Source organism: Capra hircus, chromosome 2 (genome assembly GCF_001704415.2).
Source record: "Capra hircus breed San Clemente chromosome 2, ASM170441v1, whole genome shotgun sequence".
NCBI lineage: Eukaryota > Metazoa > Chordata > Mammalia > Artiodactyla > Bovidae > Capra > Capra hircus.
In genome coordinates this window covers 51,155,833-51,173,054 of record NC_030809.1, presented here as the reverse complement: position 1 = coordinate 51,173,054, position 17,222 = coordinate 51,155,833, and the positions used below count along the sequence as shown (strand labels likewise).

At 38.3% G+C, this 17,222-nt stretch overlaps 1 protein-coding gene across 3 annotated transcripts in view; it reads right to left on the bottom strand.

Annotated features, from left to right (window-relative positions):
- HECW2 (HECT, C2 and WW domain containing E3 ubiquitin protein ligase 2) overlaps positions 1-17,222 on the bottom strand; it is a 451,986-nt gene that overhangs the window by 76,241 nt on the left and 358,523 nt on the right. For all 3 annotated transcript variants that reach the window (XM_018061392.1, XM_018061400.1, XM_018061404.1), the window contains 3 exons: positions 9,135-9,269; positions 3,156-3,258; positions 660-756 (listed from right to left, as the gene is read on the bottom strand). In XM_018061392.1, the coding sequence (XP_017916881.1) occupies positions 660-756; positions 3,156-3,258; positions 9,135-9,269 (335 nt within the window). The remainder of the gene's footprint in view (positions 1-659; positions 757-3,155; positions 3,259-9,134; positions 9,270-17,222) is intronic.

Sequence of the window (17,222 nt, the reverse complement as noted above, 5' to 3'; positions counted from 1 at the left end):
AGAGTGAGAGTCCACCATGGAGCCGAAAGGCTTCAAGGAGGGGCCTCTTACACTGAATTTAAAAGGAAAGATCTTGCCACACTCAGAAGAGCTTGCCAGGGAAAAGGAACAGCATGTATTCAGGAAAGTAAAATTGGGTTTGAAGCATGATACACTGAAGAGTTGTTTAGAAGAGAGGGGTCATACAGGGGAATGCTAGACTCTGGAGAAGATCAGATTTCTTCTTTGAGCTCCACTGTGTTTTTATTACGGAAAAATGTCAGTACCAAGTCTAAGATTTTATGTCTCAGTTCAATAAACATTATGCTACTTTTGCTTATTCACGTTACATCCAAATAGTTAGTGTCTTATTATATTCATTATAATCTACACATCTAGGATGCATTCTTGGCTGTGAAATTTTGTTTGTTTGTTTGTTTTTTTATATTCTTTAAAGATGGTTCTAGGTTCTTTAGTCAAATTCATTCAATTCTCATACTTAACAGCGAAAAGCCAGGACTGCACTGATCTGATATTGGTGACAAAGTATTTGTGCACAAGATGCCTTTGTTCAGAATGCCAGAAAGCAAAAGTGAATTTCCAAGATGATTATCAGTGTTACTGAAGATTTAATGGTTGGGGCTTATGCAACTTGAATTAAATACCAATATTTTGGTTACCTGAGTGAGTGATTCCTGGTAAGATCAGGTTGACGTTCCTGCAGAATTTCAAAGATGTTGGGCTGGCGCAGAAATGCAACAATCTTGTCATTGTAAGCTGGAAAAAATATATATATAAATAAATATATAAATATATATTTATATAAATAAATAAATATATAAATATATATTTATATAAATAAATAAATATATAAATATATATTTATATAAATAAATAAATAAATATATATAGTATGTAACAATATTTTCAAATCTGTTGTTAGTTTTATTCACATAAATCCAGACTTCTTTTGTTTTCCTGATTAATATTTCCTGTATTCAGAGTCATAGTTCAGAGCCCCTGTGCTGTGCTGTGCTTGGTTGCTCAGTTATGTCTGACTCTTTGAGATCCCATGGACTGTAGCCCACCAGGCTACTCTGTCCATGGGGATTCTCCAGACAAGAATACTGGAGTGGGTTGCCATGCCCTCCTCCAGGGGATCTTCCTAACCTAGGGATTGAATCCAGGTCTCCCGCATTGCAGGCAGATTTTTTACTGTCTGAGCCACCAGGGAAGCCCAAGAATACTGGAGTGGGTAGCCTATCCCTTCTCCAGCAGATCATCCCACCCCAGGAATCAAACCAGGGCTTCCTGCATTGCAGGTGGATTCTTTACCATCTGAGCTACCAGGGAAGCCCTTAGAACCACTATAGATAACTAAATTCCAACTTGTGTCTGGCCTGCTGTATGAGTATTGGACTTAGATGTTAGGTATGATTGATTTACACACTCATTAAACTCATTTGATGAGCCATATTTATTATCAAATTGCAAGATGAGATTGTCAGCAAGATTCTAGATACTGATACTACTACTGATTCTAGACACTGAGACTTATTGCTACTTCTTACTAAAATCAACCTCATAAGCAACTGCTAGAAATGGAAAACCATCTTCTGATTAAATGTCAGCCACCTACGAGGGTAAAGAGGCAGAGCCAGAGTTGCTAAAATACAAGAGTTGCCAACAGCAACTACTAAAATGCAGAGGCAAGCCATTCCCAAATTCTAGGTGGAAATAAATGCCACTAAGTCACAGGGTAGCTCTTTACCAAATCAACTACACCAACAGCTACAATACAACCAGCATCATCAATTATGTACATAATATTTTAAAAGGAAAATCAATATCTTAGTTAAGGTTGGCTAATGTCTATAGAAATTTTAAATGTAATTAACATTTATTAAAGGCTCTGCTCATATTCTTTTATCAAGAAAACTAACTTACCTACTTAAGATAATTCATCTTCATTACATTTCTACTTCTAATCCGAAATACAGATACATTTAAATCACAGAACTGAGTATCTGGATCCTCAAACACCAGAGATTCTAGTTCAGTTACTACTCTTGTATTCATAAATACGATCAAGAAACATGCCTTACTTAAAAACATCAGTCAAAAGAAACACAATTCTCTGGTCATCTGCCACTTCAAATTTTAACTACATCATGCTTATTTTAGTTAAATTTTGAATGAAATTTTAAAAAATACTATCTGCTAAAATGGAATCTCATTATCAAACTCAACGTGTCCTAACTGCACTTTTCACCACATATAAATAATAAACACACTTTTATAGTTGAAATCTTATCACTAGATTTTTATATTTCATCTAAGATCAGAGACTAGATAATTTTTAAACTACAATTTTATAGTACTTAAAAATTCTATGTGTAGTATTTAGCATCAAATTAGTAATTATACAATAAAATATAGACTATTTTATTTCTACTCAGAATTTTTTCTATCAGTGGTTCTCAAACTTCCTTAGGCCATGTGCACTGCATTATATTTCATGGTAAATCTTTCTTTAAAAAATAAAAATTTTAAGATAAAACCAGACAAATGAAGAGCTGCTCAAATTGAAGATGGAACAGCCCATTTGCCAGCCTATCCATTCCATCTACCTTAGGGGCTCCAGGTTTGAAAACTGATCTACTTCAACCTCTTCATTTTACTAACAACTCAAACTGTTCTTTAGGCCTACTGGCCTGTATTCATTTATATTTACTTCACAATTTTTGTGCTTTTGCTGTCTTGAATTTGCCACAAAACCCCTTAAGAATGTGCCATCATTACTACTACAGGCTCACACACCATTTAAACTCTGTCTCAAGTATTGGATATATAGTAAATAAATATCTGTTTGTCCAAATGCTTAATTTAAAATGGCCACACAATCCAGTTGCTTTAACAACCTATTTTTCCTTAACTTCAAGAGTCTAGCATAAAGACTTCACATGGAAAAGGCAGAGTAGTATAAAAATTCTCAGCCTACAGGATTTTATAAGACATAAGTGTTTGATACTCAAATCAGTTTTTTAGGGATAATGCAACTGTTCCTCGGTACAGAGCAAAGGCAGCAGGCTGACAGCAGGGAAGAATCAGCAGAGAATGCATGGTACACACTGACATGAAAGCAACGTTAAGACTGTGGGGAAGAGATGACATACCCACTGGAACCATGTCCTGGTACTGCGGCCTGCTGACTGTATTGAACGTGCTCGATGGCCTGGGAAGAACTGGTGGTCCTGCATGTCGAGAATCTTCTCCTACCTGCAAACACAAGCAGTGTTTATGTTCTACACTAAATCCCAGAATACTTTACAACGGTATCCTAAGCCAAGTTGTTCAGAATACTGACAACAAGCATTGCTAAGTATGATCAGAACAGAGGCTAGCTTGAAGAGCGGACATAGGACTCTCAAAAGCTCTGCTTCAGTTGCTGAATTGAGGGGAGGAGTTGGGGTATCCATGTCCCTGAGAGGGGCCAGGGCTGTGACTACTGACCAAGCATACAGAAGGAGCTCAATATGCCTGTGGGGATGTGGATGCTGAATACATGTTCCTCTGAAATAACTTCTACCTGACAGAACACAGATCTGCAACAATATATCAGGGAGAACACTTGGGTGCCACAGAATTCACTGAGGCAGTGCCAGGATATACCTTCTTTTGGCCGAGCAAATCAGGGAATCCCTTGCCTCAGCAGAGGAGGAGCTGAAGAGCAGCAGTCTTTGTGAGGGTTTCCGAGTTGGGTATTATCACCTCAGAAGCAATTTTACGTGCTTATTAGTGCACCCAGAGCAACAGCTCTTTCTGGTTTGAACCTCCCACACCAGTGAGCTAATCATAGCAGGTGTGGAGGAGCTAAATAGGGTTTCCCCAACCCAAATTAGTTTTTTCACCTACTATAGACTTAGAAACTCATATATACAAAAATGCCTGTTAATAGTCTTACCAGAAAACTCTAACACTGCTTTAGCTTCTGTTTGAGCATTTTCCCCCCACGTTACAAAAGTATTTCATGACAACAGTAGAACAATCATATGAGAGAGTTAAGAGAACAAGAGGCAAAATAACTTTGTGGATTTATAAATTTGTACATTTATTTTTTTAATGATTTTTTGTTTTATTTTTATATTTTAAAAATTTAGTTAACTTATTTTTAATTGGAGAATGGTCATTCTCCAACTTACAATATTGTGTTAGCTTCTGCCATAGATCAACATGAATCAACCACAGGTGTAGGTATGTCCCCTCCTCCTGAGCCTCCCTCCCACCTCCCACCCCATTCTACTTTCTGGGTTATTAGAGAGCACCAGATTTGAGCTCCCTGCATCCTACAGTAAATTTCCACTGGCCATCTAATTTTACATATGGCAATGTAGATGTCTCAAAGCTGCTCTCTCAATTCATCCCACCCTGTCCTTCCCCTCTCAGGTCCACAAATCTCTTCTCTATGTCTGCGTCTCCACTGCTGCCCTGCAGATAGGTTCATCAGTACCATCTTTCTAGATTCCATATATATGTGTCAATATGTGATATCTGTCTTTTTCTTTCTGATTTATTTCACTCTGTACAGGCTTTAGGTTCATCCACCTAACTAGAACTGAGTCAAGCATGTTCCTTTTTATGTCTGAGTAATATTCTGCTCTGTATATGTACCACGACTTTTTTATCCATTTATCTGTCAATGGACATCTAATTGTTTCCATGTCTTAGCTATTGTAAACAGTGTTGTGATGAACAGTGGGGTACATGAGTCTTTTTCAATTATAGTTTCCTTAGGGTACATGGTCAGTAGTGGGATTATTGGGTCATATGGTAGTTTTATTCCTAGTTTTTTAAGGAATCTCTATACTGTATGCAGGTCAAGAAGCAACAGTTAGAACCGGACATGGTACAACAGACTGGTTCCAAATTGGGAAAGGAGGATGTCAAGGCTATATATTGTCATCCTGCTTATTTAACTTATATGCAGAGTACATCATGAGAAATGCTAAGCTGGATGAAGCACAAACTGGAATCAAGATTACTGGGAGAAATATCAATAACCTTAGATATGCAGATGACACCACCCTAATGGCAGAAAGAGAAGAACTAAAAAGCCTCTTGATGAAAGTGAAAGGGGAGAGTGAAAAAGTTGGCTTAAAACTCAACATTCAGAAAACTAAGATCATGGCATCGGTCTCATCACTTCATGGCAAATAGATGGGGAAACAATGGAAACAGTGAGAGACTTTATTTTCTTGGGCTCCAAAATCACTGCAGATGGTAACTGCAGCCACGAAATTAAAAGACACTTGCCTCTTGGAAGAAAGGTTATGACCAACCTAGACAGTATATTCAAAAGCAGAGACATTACTTTGCCAACAAAGGTATCTCTAGGCAAAGCTATGGTTTTCTCAGTAGTCATGTATGGATATGAGAGTTGGACTATAAACAAAGCTGAGTGCCAAAGAATTGATGCTTTTGAACTGTGGTGTTGGAGAAGACTCTTGAGAGTACCTTGGACTGCAAGGAGATCCAACCAGTCCATCCTAAAGGAAATCAGTCCTGAATATTCATTGGAAGAACTGATGCTGAAGCTGAAACCCCAATACTTTGGCCACCCGATGCAAAGAACTGACTCACTGGAAAAGGCCCTGATGCTGGGAAAGATTGAAGGCGGGAGGAGAAGGAGACAACAGAGGATGAGATAGCTGGATGGCATCACCGATCGATGCACATGAGTTTGAGTAAGCTCTGGGAGTTGGCGATGGACAGGGAAGCCTGGCCTGCTGCAGTCCATGGGGTTGCAAAGAGTCAGACATGTTGAGCGACTGAACTAATTATACTGTTCTTCATAGTGGCTGTATCAATTTGCATTCCCACCAACAGTGCAAGAGGATTCCCTCTTCTCTATACCCTCTCCAGCATTTATTGTTTGCAGAGTTTTTGATGATGGCCATTCTGACTGGTGTAAGGTAATACTCATTGTAGTTCTGATTTGCATTTCTCTAATAATGAGTGATATTGAGCATCTGTTCATGTATTTGTTAGCCATCTGTATATCTTCTTTGGAGAAATGTCTGTTTAGGACTTCTGCCCCCCTTTGGATTGGGCTGTTTGTTTTTCTGGTATTGAGTTGAATGAGTTGCTTGTATATTTTGGAGATTAATCCTTTGTCAGTTTTTTCACTTGCTATTATTTTCTGTCATTGTGAGCATTTTCTTTTCACCTTGTTCATAGTTTCCTTCGCTGTGCAAAAACTTTTAAGTTTAATTAGGCCCTGCTTGTTTGTTTTTATTCCCATTACTCTAGGAGGTGGGTCATAGAGGATCTGCTATGATTTATGTCAAAGAGTGTTTTATGTATGTTTTCCTCTAAGAGTTTTACAGTTTCTTTGAGTTTATCTTTGTGTATGTTTTTAGGAAGTGTTCAAATTTCATTCTTTTATACGTAGCTGTCCAGTTTTCCAGCACTACTTAGTAAATCAGTACTTTTAAAATACAGTTTCTACTCCTACCCACTCAAAGCCTCATAATCATTTTATCACACTGCTTCAGTCAGGTGTTTGGTGAGGGTTTTTCTAAAGGCCCTAAAGTGGAAACATTGTCCCCGTCCTTCACTGCCTGTTTATTCTTCAAAATGTTCTCACTCATTCTTCAAAGTGCAGTTCAAACAGCCTCTCCTCAATAAAGCTTTCCCTTCCCTTCAAGCTGATGTCAAATGCCACCTTCTCTGACTGCCATAGCACTTGGGGGACATTAAAGCAGCTGCCATTATTAACAGTCTATAAAGCATTTTTCAATTGTATTGTTATTCATCTGGATTATAGTTAGTTTTATATATTCTCTCCTTAGTAAGAACTCAGGGACACATGTCATTTTTGTGTATACCTCACATTAACCAAGTTTCTACACTACTAGTGTTCAATAAGTATTCATTTTTTGGAAGGAAGAGATATCCAAATTTCTACTACCTGGAATATTTGCTAAATGAGTCTAAGAGAATGGCTGGAAGACTTGTGAATGTAACTAGAATTTTCCCACTGCCCTTCTCTTGAGTTATTGGCTTTGAGAAATGAAGCCAATATATATATATGAAGCCAATGAAATCTCCTCTTGGGGGAGATTTTGGTCATTGACTCTATCTTGTTCATCATTCACCAAACTTATCGTTTCAATCTACCAATATACACTTTCCATTCTGTCAGTAGGGTGCCTTTTGTCATCATTTCCTAGAATAGCCAAAGTTCTTCTTGACACCCTGCTTCCTCAAACCAGACCGTCAAACTGTGGGCAAGGCATGATAGATGTGCAGTTACTACAGGATGTGCGTGCTTCCAACAGCTGGGCCAGAAGGCACATTTACCTCAAAGGTTTAACAATGCTGGGGCTAAATGCTGAGACTTTATAGGGTCATCTTAGTCCCACTGCTCAGTTTCCATCCATAAGAAGAAAAATTTTCATTCAAATTTTAAGGTGGACCTTAGCATCCTTATTACTAGACCATGAAAATAACTAAAATTCTGAGGCAGAGGAGTTGAAAGAAAATATAAATAAAGTTACTAATCTCTTGCACATTGTTCTGATCAGACTGAACAGTCAGCATCATATGGTGAAGTGGAGATAAGGCAAGTGTCTAAAGGGCACAGGTTGTGTGATAAAACCAGGCACGGCCCTACTATGCTACATATGATGTACAAAGTCCAAAGGTGAGAGGTCTATACTGCTTTTTAGGTGAATGTATCAGCATCGTCCAGGTTACCACTAATGGTTTAGATGACAGCCAGGTAGAGATTTATTAGCTACTCATAAAACATACATATTTTTGTGCATACCTCATCCTGCAATATATTGATGTATCATTTTTATATGAGCTTCTTGTGTGTACTCGTCTATGTCTGCACTTTTAACCAGCAAACACATATGATCCTTAGAGCCAGTATGTAAATCATGAGGGGAAATTCCAAGAGTGGAATTCTGCTAAATCAAATCCAGTTATTTATTGCATTCATAATCTTTTCTTATAATAGAAGCTACAAAAATATTTGACATACAATATAATACTGAAGAGATGATATGCTCATAGACAAAACCTGGAAAAGGAATGCAGGAAAAGAATCTTAATTCTACTTGTCTAAGGGAATTTTAGAAACAATGTATATAACGTGATGATACATGACATTCAGAGCATAAGTCTATCGTTGCTGTTGTTCAGTCACTAAGCCATGTCTGACTCTTGCAACTCCATGTGCTGTGTATAGCAGATCAGGCTCTTCTGTCCTTCACTATCTCCTGGAGTTTGCTCGAATTCATGTTCATTGAGTTAGTTGGTGATGCTACCTAACCATCTCACCCTCTACTGCCCTCTTGTCTTGTACTGAGGAGAAAATATTTGACATAAAACATTCCTCTTTTATTTATTTAATCTGCAACCGAAAAAGGGAAACAGAAAGAGAGTATTCCTTTTTTCTGTTCTTTTTTGGTTAGGTTATTGGAGAGCCCTCATGTGGTTACCAAGGGTCACTGCAAACCAGCAAAGTAGAGTACAGTAGAGCTTTAAATTCTGCCCATTTTCTCTGGGCATTTCATGTATAGAAATCAACTCTCATATACACCCTAATTTTAAAGAAGATTAGAGAGAATCACAACCTCATAGCCTAGGCCGGAGATTTTCATCTAATCCAGCAATCCTCACTTAAGAGACTTCCCTACCTTTAATCCAATTTTAATCCCCAATTAAAATCTCAGGGACAGAGAAGCCTGCCAGGCTACAGTCGCAAAAGTCAGACATGACTGAGTGACGGAGCAAAAGCTATGTTCATTTCTTCCTATGAAGTTGCTACCAGGTATGCCAAAGGGCTCCCCATCACCCTCTCTTGAACACTGTTGCATTATGAATCTTCTCTCATCACCCACACTGAACTTTAAAAAAAAAAAAATCTAATTTCTTCAACCTTTCCTCTAATGTCTTACTTTTAAACTTGCAATTTAGGTTCTGTTTCCAGAGAAGCCCTGTCAACATTCCAGTAGTTTTCAGCCTCCAAATGATAGTCTCAAACTAGAAAAACAAAGCAATAAGAAAGAGCCAGCGGAATTCAATAAATCCCACATCCTGCATTCCTACCAACCAACAGGTCAGTTGCTGCAGCTGGGACTCACCTCGCCTGCGCTGTGGCTGCGCTGCCGGGTCAGGTGTTGCCGATGCACCAGTGCGCTCGTGGGTCTGCTGCTCTGAAGCGGGAGTCGGGGATCGATGAAAGTGGTGGTTCGGGAGTTGTGGTCAACAAAAAATGCCTAGGAAGCAATCCACTGAGTGAACAGTCCATACATGCTACAGACTTGTCCTATCGTTTCACCATTCAGGAAGAGACCCACTTTGGAGCAATAACCTTAGCTCTGTTTTCTCATAACTTCAAATCTTTGGGAGAATTACTCCTTCCTCCCTCAGGACAGACCAGAACACAGGAAGCGACGCTTAGACTGAATTCAGAGTGAAGAGAGCAGGAAGGAACATGGTCCCTGTGTTTAGGAAATACTCTTAAGAGACAGTTATCAAAGTCAGGATCTTGGAAAAAAAATCACCTGATTGGACATTTGGGCTTCTCTTAATTGATGCTAAGTGCATACTGTTATGGATATTACCAAGTTCTTTCAAACATCATTGACTTCTCTTTTCCTTTTATGGAATCAGCTACCAAGTCCTCCCCCCATTTTCCCAATATAGAGTCTCCTCTATTTCTCCCATCCCAGCCTGGCTACCATTCATTCCATTATTTCAGGACTTTCTCTTAAATGTAAAATTATTAATAGTCTATTAGTTATTTCACATCTCTAACAACCTTGATTCACTGAACTGGCACCTCACTATGAGAATATATTTTCCTAAAAGCTTTGACTATATCTCCACTCCAATCCAAACCCTCTACTGGCTACCTGTTATCTACAACAACAACAACAACAACAAATTCCAACCCTTTGGTCACTTTTCTAAGACTCTTTAAAGTCTTCTTATTTGCTCTTCCAGTTTAATCATCAGTCACACATCTAAATTCTATCACGTTCAATGACTCTGGGCAAATCACTTAAGTTCTCTGGGCTACAGATTTCTTATAAAAACATGTCTCCCTCTCTCCCTCATTCATAACAAACATTTCTCCCCCATAATGTGACAGGAGGGAGGAAACCATGTCTGACACATTTACTGCAGAATCCCTAGTGACATGAAATCATGAATGAGCATAAGCCATTTCCCTCAGTTTCGCAGGAAAGTCTGCAAGCAATGTAGAAAGGTCTTTAAAAATCCTTTTTAATTCTAACGCTCTTCCCAAGAGCTATTTTTCATTATCAGTAAGAACCAAATGGTAGTAAGTTTTCAAAGAAAAATTCATTCAAAGCAATAATGAAGCCCATTATCTCAAGGACAATTGAAAATGTAAGTTTTCCATGACCAGGTAAAGTTAATTAGGTCATCAAAGATAAAAACGACTTTTAGGAAAGCCTGGAAACTCATTACTGATTAAAATGTCAGGACACAAGCTATATGTCAAATAACCTAAATGAGCAAAATAGAACTGACAACTCAAATTGATGGAGCTCCTTTAACAAAGTATTATACCTTAAAGACTAGGAAATAATACATCTAGATAAATCCCAGGGGCAGATGGTATATTTATGCCAATTAAAAAAATCACCTTTCCATTATGAAACAAAATGTTTCTGTAGATACAGAATTAGGAAACAGGGCACAATAATTTGTAAGTAGCTCCCAAACAGGCAGAAAATGACTTCCTTAAAAAATAACTTTAAGCAGAAAGTGCACTAGAAGAAACAAAGCAGAGAAATAACCAGAACCAGAATCCTGTTGGCCCTTTTCTCAATGTTTGATTTCTAGGTACAAAGATTAGATTAAATGGAAGTCGTGTAGGAGATGGTGTCATCAACCTTATATCCCTGGGTAATGTTCCCTTTTTTCATGACCTACCAGGTGGAATGTTTTACTTCTCTGATCCTGTTAAAAAAAAGTACATCAATTGTAAACCCTACACAAGTTTGTACTGATAGGCTCTGGTCTCAAACGTAACACCAGTTCCTGTTTGATTTGAGCTTCTAATCAACATCTGGATATTACTTCTGCTACTATTTAAAATGTCATAAAATAGAAATTCAATTATTTTTATAAGTAGACATTTCAAAATAATATCATATCAATTTCACATCCTCTTTAAGAAGATTAAGCTCTTATTACTTACAACAATAATATGAACCATACTAAGGGGAATATGCAAAGAGTATGAAAATAGAATTGCCTACTTACTCTACCTAATTTCTTAGGCATGTTTTGAAGGTGCAGGTGGCCATTTAGAGGTAACAATGATGCACTTGTAATTGTAAGGACAAATGGGTGTGTACATCTAGGTCAGTTGTGATTTACATGGAGTGTCACAGTATAATTTGATGTTAAGAGGCTTGTCTAAAATCCATTCTCTAAAGAATTATGCTGTGAATGCCTTCAGGGTAGGGACTCCTTACTCACCCTGTTCTCTCTGATAGCTTTTAGGGTTATGTCTGGGAGAAAGAGAGTGCTCAGAAAATAAACTTCCAAAAACTTGAATAGCAGACTCTTGACCAAAATACAAGAAGACAAATGACAATGAACTAACCAAGTATTAAAAATCACATTTTTTTTTAACATAAGCATAGAAAGACTGACAAGTTTGAGAAAAATAAATGAGAGAAGTGTGTGTGTGTGTGTGGGGTAAAACACGTGGAGAACTGAAGACTACAAAACCACAAATAAGATAGAAGGTTTCAAAATATCTCAAATGGACATGTATAAACTACCAAGTTAAAACCTGAGAAGTTGAAGACAAAGTAGTGATTAAATGCTTGCGATCCAGAAAGACAAGCCTGGGTCTGAGCCCTAACTCCACCACTTACTAGTGACATAACCTTGGGCAAACTACTTAACTTCTTTAAACCACAATTTCTTTTCTGTTAAATAGGGACAGTAATGCCTACATCAAAGAAAGGTAAAATGAGATGGTTCATATAAATTTTTGAACATAGTCTCTGTGACCCCTTAAATGTGACTTACTATTATTACTATTATTATTACTAATAACAGTTTTAACTTCTGAGACATTTTTCTAAAGATCATAATTTTTCTCCCTACAGTCTATACACCAAGCTCAAAAAAATGGAGAACCAGTAAAACTGTACTTCCCAGGCTCCTTCTAGCTCTGTATGGCCTAGATTAAGTTCTGGCCAATGAGATGTAAACAGTGTGCCACGTGATACTTCCAGACAACCTCCTTACAAGGAGATTTTCACAAGGTGAAGTCCTCCTTCTGTTCTTCATCCATTTAGCTTCCTAAAACAAAGATGTGAACCATACAGAGCTCCAGCAGCCGTACTGAACCTTGAAGAGTTTGGCTTTAGTAAGACTGAGTGGCTAAGCAAAAACACTGTAAGGAGCTAGGCTCTTACAACATAAGGAACCACCCTAAAACCTACAGGCTGCCTACCTCTGAACTTCATATATGAGAATAAAATCTTGCATTTTAAACTTCGGATAGGTTTCTGTCACAGGGTAGCCAAACCAAATCCTAACTGATGCACTGTCTCAGCACAGATGAACACAAAAGCCAGCCACCACCATTATAAATAAGATTTTTCATTATTTCATAAGTGATGATGTCTTACTGTTGTTCACCTTCAATACAGTTGGGTAATGGTTCGAGGTTTAAGTGAAACGTAGGGCTGGGAAAGTATAAAGCTGAGATTTGAATCCATCTTCCTGACTCCAAAGCCCAGTGAGCAGTGCCTCCTTCCCCTCTCATCTTATTTCTCCTCTTTTTTTCCCCATTCTTTCTTCCTCCTGTTTTTCCTTTTGATGTTCTTCTCACTCTCCTCACACCTCACACAGTACTTGAGTTTAGAGAAATATTTACATATTTATTGAATTAGGCCGACAATAACATTCAGCACTGACAAGCCCACTGCTGATGCTGGACAGCAAACGGTGCTTCCTCCGCACAGTCCACGGACTGCTCCCCTGCTGGAGACAGCGCTGTGGGTGGCGAGAGGTGCTAGTCTGTATTCCACAAGGGGCTCAGATTCAGAGAAGATGGAATGTGTATATTGTTTACATGAGTTTTTTAAGTCTGCCAGATACTTGGGGGAAAGTCCGTATTAAGACCTGTATGGAAGCCACGGCTAGTGCACTAGCTCTGGCTGAGGGCAGCTTCTCTGAGCATGCGCGGTGCTCTCTCTGTTAACTGTGTGATCCTGGACAGTGCTTTGCTACATCCACACAAAGGAGATGACTCAAATCCCAACTGAGTTGTGGAAAATGTTTTCTACTTTAACATGAAGGGGAATGCATAAACAAATACCACCCAAAGTTTAGGCTTGCCATTTCTATTTGTGATGCACAAATCAATTATGTCACAAAAGTAGATTGCGTTCCCACAGGATATCCTAAGTAGCTCAAGTCAGTAACAAAACTGACTACTTTTTTTCTTCTTTTTTTAATTTAATTTGGGTCACTTTTTATGTCATCATTCTTGAGTGGTCTGCTTTTACTTATGAAATTTTCTACCAGGTATTAATAAATACTGCCTGAGTAAACAGTATGTTGAGAATGCAGACATCGAAAAAGCAATTGTATCCCAAAATGAATCTTTTTCAGATTAGCCACTAGCTAAGCAAATTTTGATAACATAGAGTCTCTACTGTTAAGTTTCATTAAGGAAATCCACTCAAGCTTCCCCGTGCTGGACCAGCTAGAACTAACAATATAATAAAAAAAAAAACTGAAAGGAATGCAAATATCCAAATTCAAATCTCATTTTAAAAACGTCTACCCTTTCACTGCTTCAGGGCATGGTCAGAGTCAGAAAATATGAGCTGGTTGGAGCCAAGTGGTATTTTAGTGAGGCCAAACAAAATATACTTCTCTCTTTACACAATTCTTTTTTTAAGTTTCTATTATTTTAAGAAAAGAAAAAGCCATCAGTATTTGTGAAGAAATACCAACCTCAGGCTCAACAAATCTAAGTCACAGAAGTTTGAATTTGTTTCCAGTTAACATTTTGCCAAACCAGGAATCCATATTAAAAGACCATGTAAACAAAATAAAACAAAAAGCACTTGTAACTATGCTACAGAAAGACATCAGATCTTCTTTCTTTCCCTAAAAGAACAACAATTTAAAGATTAGAAGTGCTACATACTGAATCTGTTCTAACTTCTAGTTTATCAACTCTATAAAATCTTAAAAAAGTTAATTGTAATCTAATTTCTATAAAGATTTTAATTTACCCGCACATTCTCTCCCTTCTAAAATATAAATCTCCTCTCAGCTCCTGGTCCCCTCTCTAGCATTTCCCCAATTATAAGGAATAAACATGGTATTATTTTCTCTATATTATATCCCAGACAGATCTCTGTTACCAAATGATAGATGAAAAGACCTGAATGACATAGTTTATTATAAGTAAAAAACAGTCATGCTAACATCTTCTACCATTTGGTTCATTTGAAGGAATGAGTGGTCCTAAATATCTCATGGCATCTGTATCAATCACAAAAAAGTTAAAGAAAGTTATTTTGTTAAATTGTTATAATCAGAGAGCTAAAGTCAATAGAAGAGAAAAACAGGGACACAAGGCACTGGATTAGAGTTCTGGAAACAGCTGATCAGTTAGTAGATGTGGATAAGTAAAACATTCCCCATACTTCATGTATAAATGTTAGCTCAAGGCAGGGCGGGGAAGGGGGGAAGCAGATTTTATGTGTTGGGAGTGGTGGTATTTAGGTGTTAAGACATATAATACAGGGAAGCCAGTGACATGCTGGGGATGGCTTGGACCAGATTCCATGAACTCATGGTGAAATTTCAAGGAATTATGGTAGCTGGTTGATGATGATGCTGACAGCCTGAAACTGGCTATGGTGAGAGAATTTACACCATGGAAAATGGCAAATGCTACAGATCAGCCCTCTTCCCCACCACCCCTGAGGAGCTGGTTGCTAAGCATTTACCACTACAGAAAACCAAGAATGAAGTTATCCAAATCAGTACATTTTAGGTAATACAGAAGGGCATTACCATGAAATCTGAAGATAATATACCACATTTTTTTATAAAGATCCAATGCTGGTCAGAGGACAACTCTTTAAAAGCAAAAGGCAAAGGCCATCTTCATACTTGAGCAGTTCCTTCAAGACTCCATGGTACTAGCATTTTATTAAAAAATACATTCGCAAAACCAAACTCTGCTCTATTCTCTCATTCAGAAAGGTATACAGCCTCAGAAGATTCTTCATTTCAGCCGCTATGTGCATTTGCATGGGTTACTTTTTGGTCTAACAAGTTTGTACCCCTTACAAATTAGCAAGAGATCCTCTAAAGTGTGCTATTTAAAGGTTAATTTCATTTCTACTTGGAATGCTATGTAATTGGAGGTGATTAAACCAGATCACCCGTCCGTCTAGTCAAGCCTATGGTTTTTCCAGTGGTCATGTATGGATGTGAGAGTCGGACTGTGAAGAAAGCTGAGCACCAAAGAATTGATGCTTTTGAATTGTGGTGTTGGAGAAGACTCTTGAGAGTCCCTTGGACTGCAAGGACATCCAACCAGTCCATTCTAAAGGAAATTAGTCCTGGGTGTTCTTTGGAAGGACTGATGCTAAAGCTGAAACTCCAATACTTTGGCCACCTCATGCGAAGAAATGACTCATTGGAAAAGACTGTGATGCTGGGAGGGATTGGGGGCAGAAGGAGAAGGGGACAACAGAAGATGAGATGGCTGGATGGCATCACCGACTCGATGGACATCAGTTTGGGTAAACTCCGGGAGTTGGTGATGGACAGGGAGGCCTGGCGTGCTGCGATTCATGAGGTCGCAGAGAGTCGGACACGACTGAGTGACTGAACTGACTGACTGACTGACTGAAACCAGATCACCACCATAAAGTTGTTAGTTGTTTCAAAGTAATTAAAGAGATGTACCACAAAAATAAGAAATGCAGTGCTCTAATAGACACAAAAAAAGAAAGAAAAACATAGTTTTCTAAGTGTAGAACTTACTCAGCTAAAAGACTTTTGGGATTCACTTGAAACCTCCACATATTAAGTTGCATTATACTCATTAAGATGAACCTGACCTAATAAACTGTGGCCATGAGCTTCATATAGGATTAAAACCAAAGTCTATGTCATCACTTGGGCAACTTCTCTAGCCACATAGGCTATTAGAATATGGTAAAATGAGAATCCTTAGGCAGGCTAGGACCGTGGTAACTTTCATGGTACAAATATCTTCTCTCTTCTAAAAATCTATCCTAACCATAACTGCTACTTGCCATGGTCATTCCATTTGCTAAGGTGAATATTCAGACCATGCTGATACTCAACTCCCCAATCTGACATCCAAAGTCACAACGTCCTAGAGTTACAAAGCTTGGCTTTAGAAACCTTTGGGAAAGGATGCTTCACATTAAGTAGACAGATGGTTACCATTTTACATCTTTCTTTAAAGAACCCATAACATTTATATCACTTTTTTTTAAAGTCCAAAGTTTCTTAGCATTTCAATTTAGGCTCAGGTAGAATGATCTGGGGAAAGCACCTGTGAGAGTGCCCCACAGTACTCTACTGTTTGACAGTACAAAACAAAGAAGCAGGAAAAAGGGTTATTCCATATTTGCCATCTGAAAGGGGAGACAAAAAATAAATAAACTTTTTCCAAAAACTAAACCAAACAATAAGTTCACTATATAAACTTAGGAAATATCAAGCTTTGTCATAACTTTCTAACTGTCCATGTCTTTTGTATCATTCTCTCTGTTATCCTTAACTCTCTGCAATAGTGCTTCAACAGATTTTACTTCACTGATATTGATCTGTGACGGTTAATTTTGTGTTAACTGGGCCAGTGGGTGCCAAACAATATTCTGGATGTGTCTGTTGGTGTTTCTGGAAGAGATACCTTTCAATCAGTAGCCTGAGTTAAACAGACGGTCCTCCCCAATGTGGGTGTAAATGAGAGTGTTAGTCACTCAGTCCTGTCTGACTCTTTGCGACCCCATGGAATGTAGCCCTCCAGGCTCCTCTGTTCATGGGATTCTCCAGGCAAGAATACCAGAGTGGGTTGCCATGCCCTCCTTCGGGGGATCTTCCCGACCCAGGGATCAAACCCAGGTCTCCTGAGTTGCAGGCAATTCTTGACCATTTGAGCTACC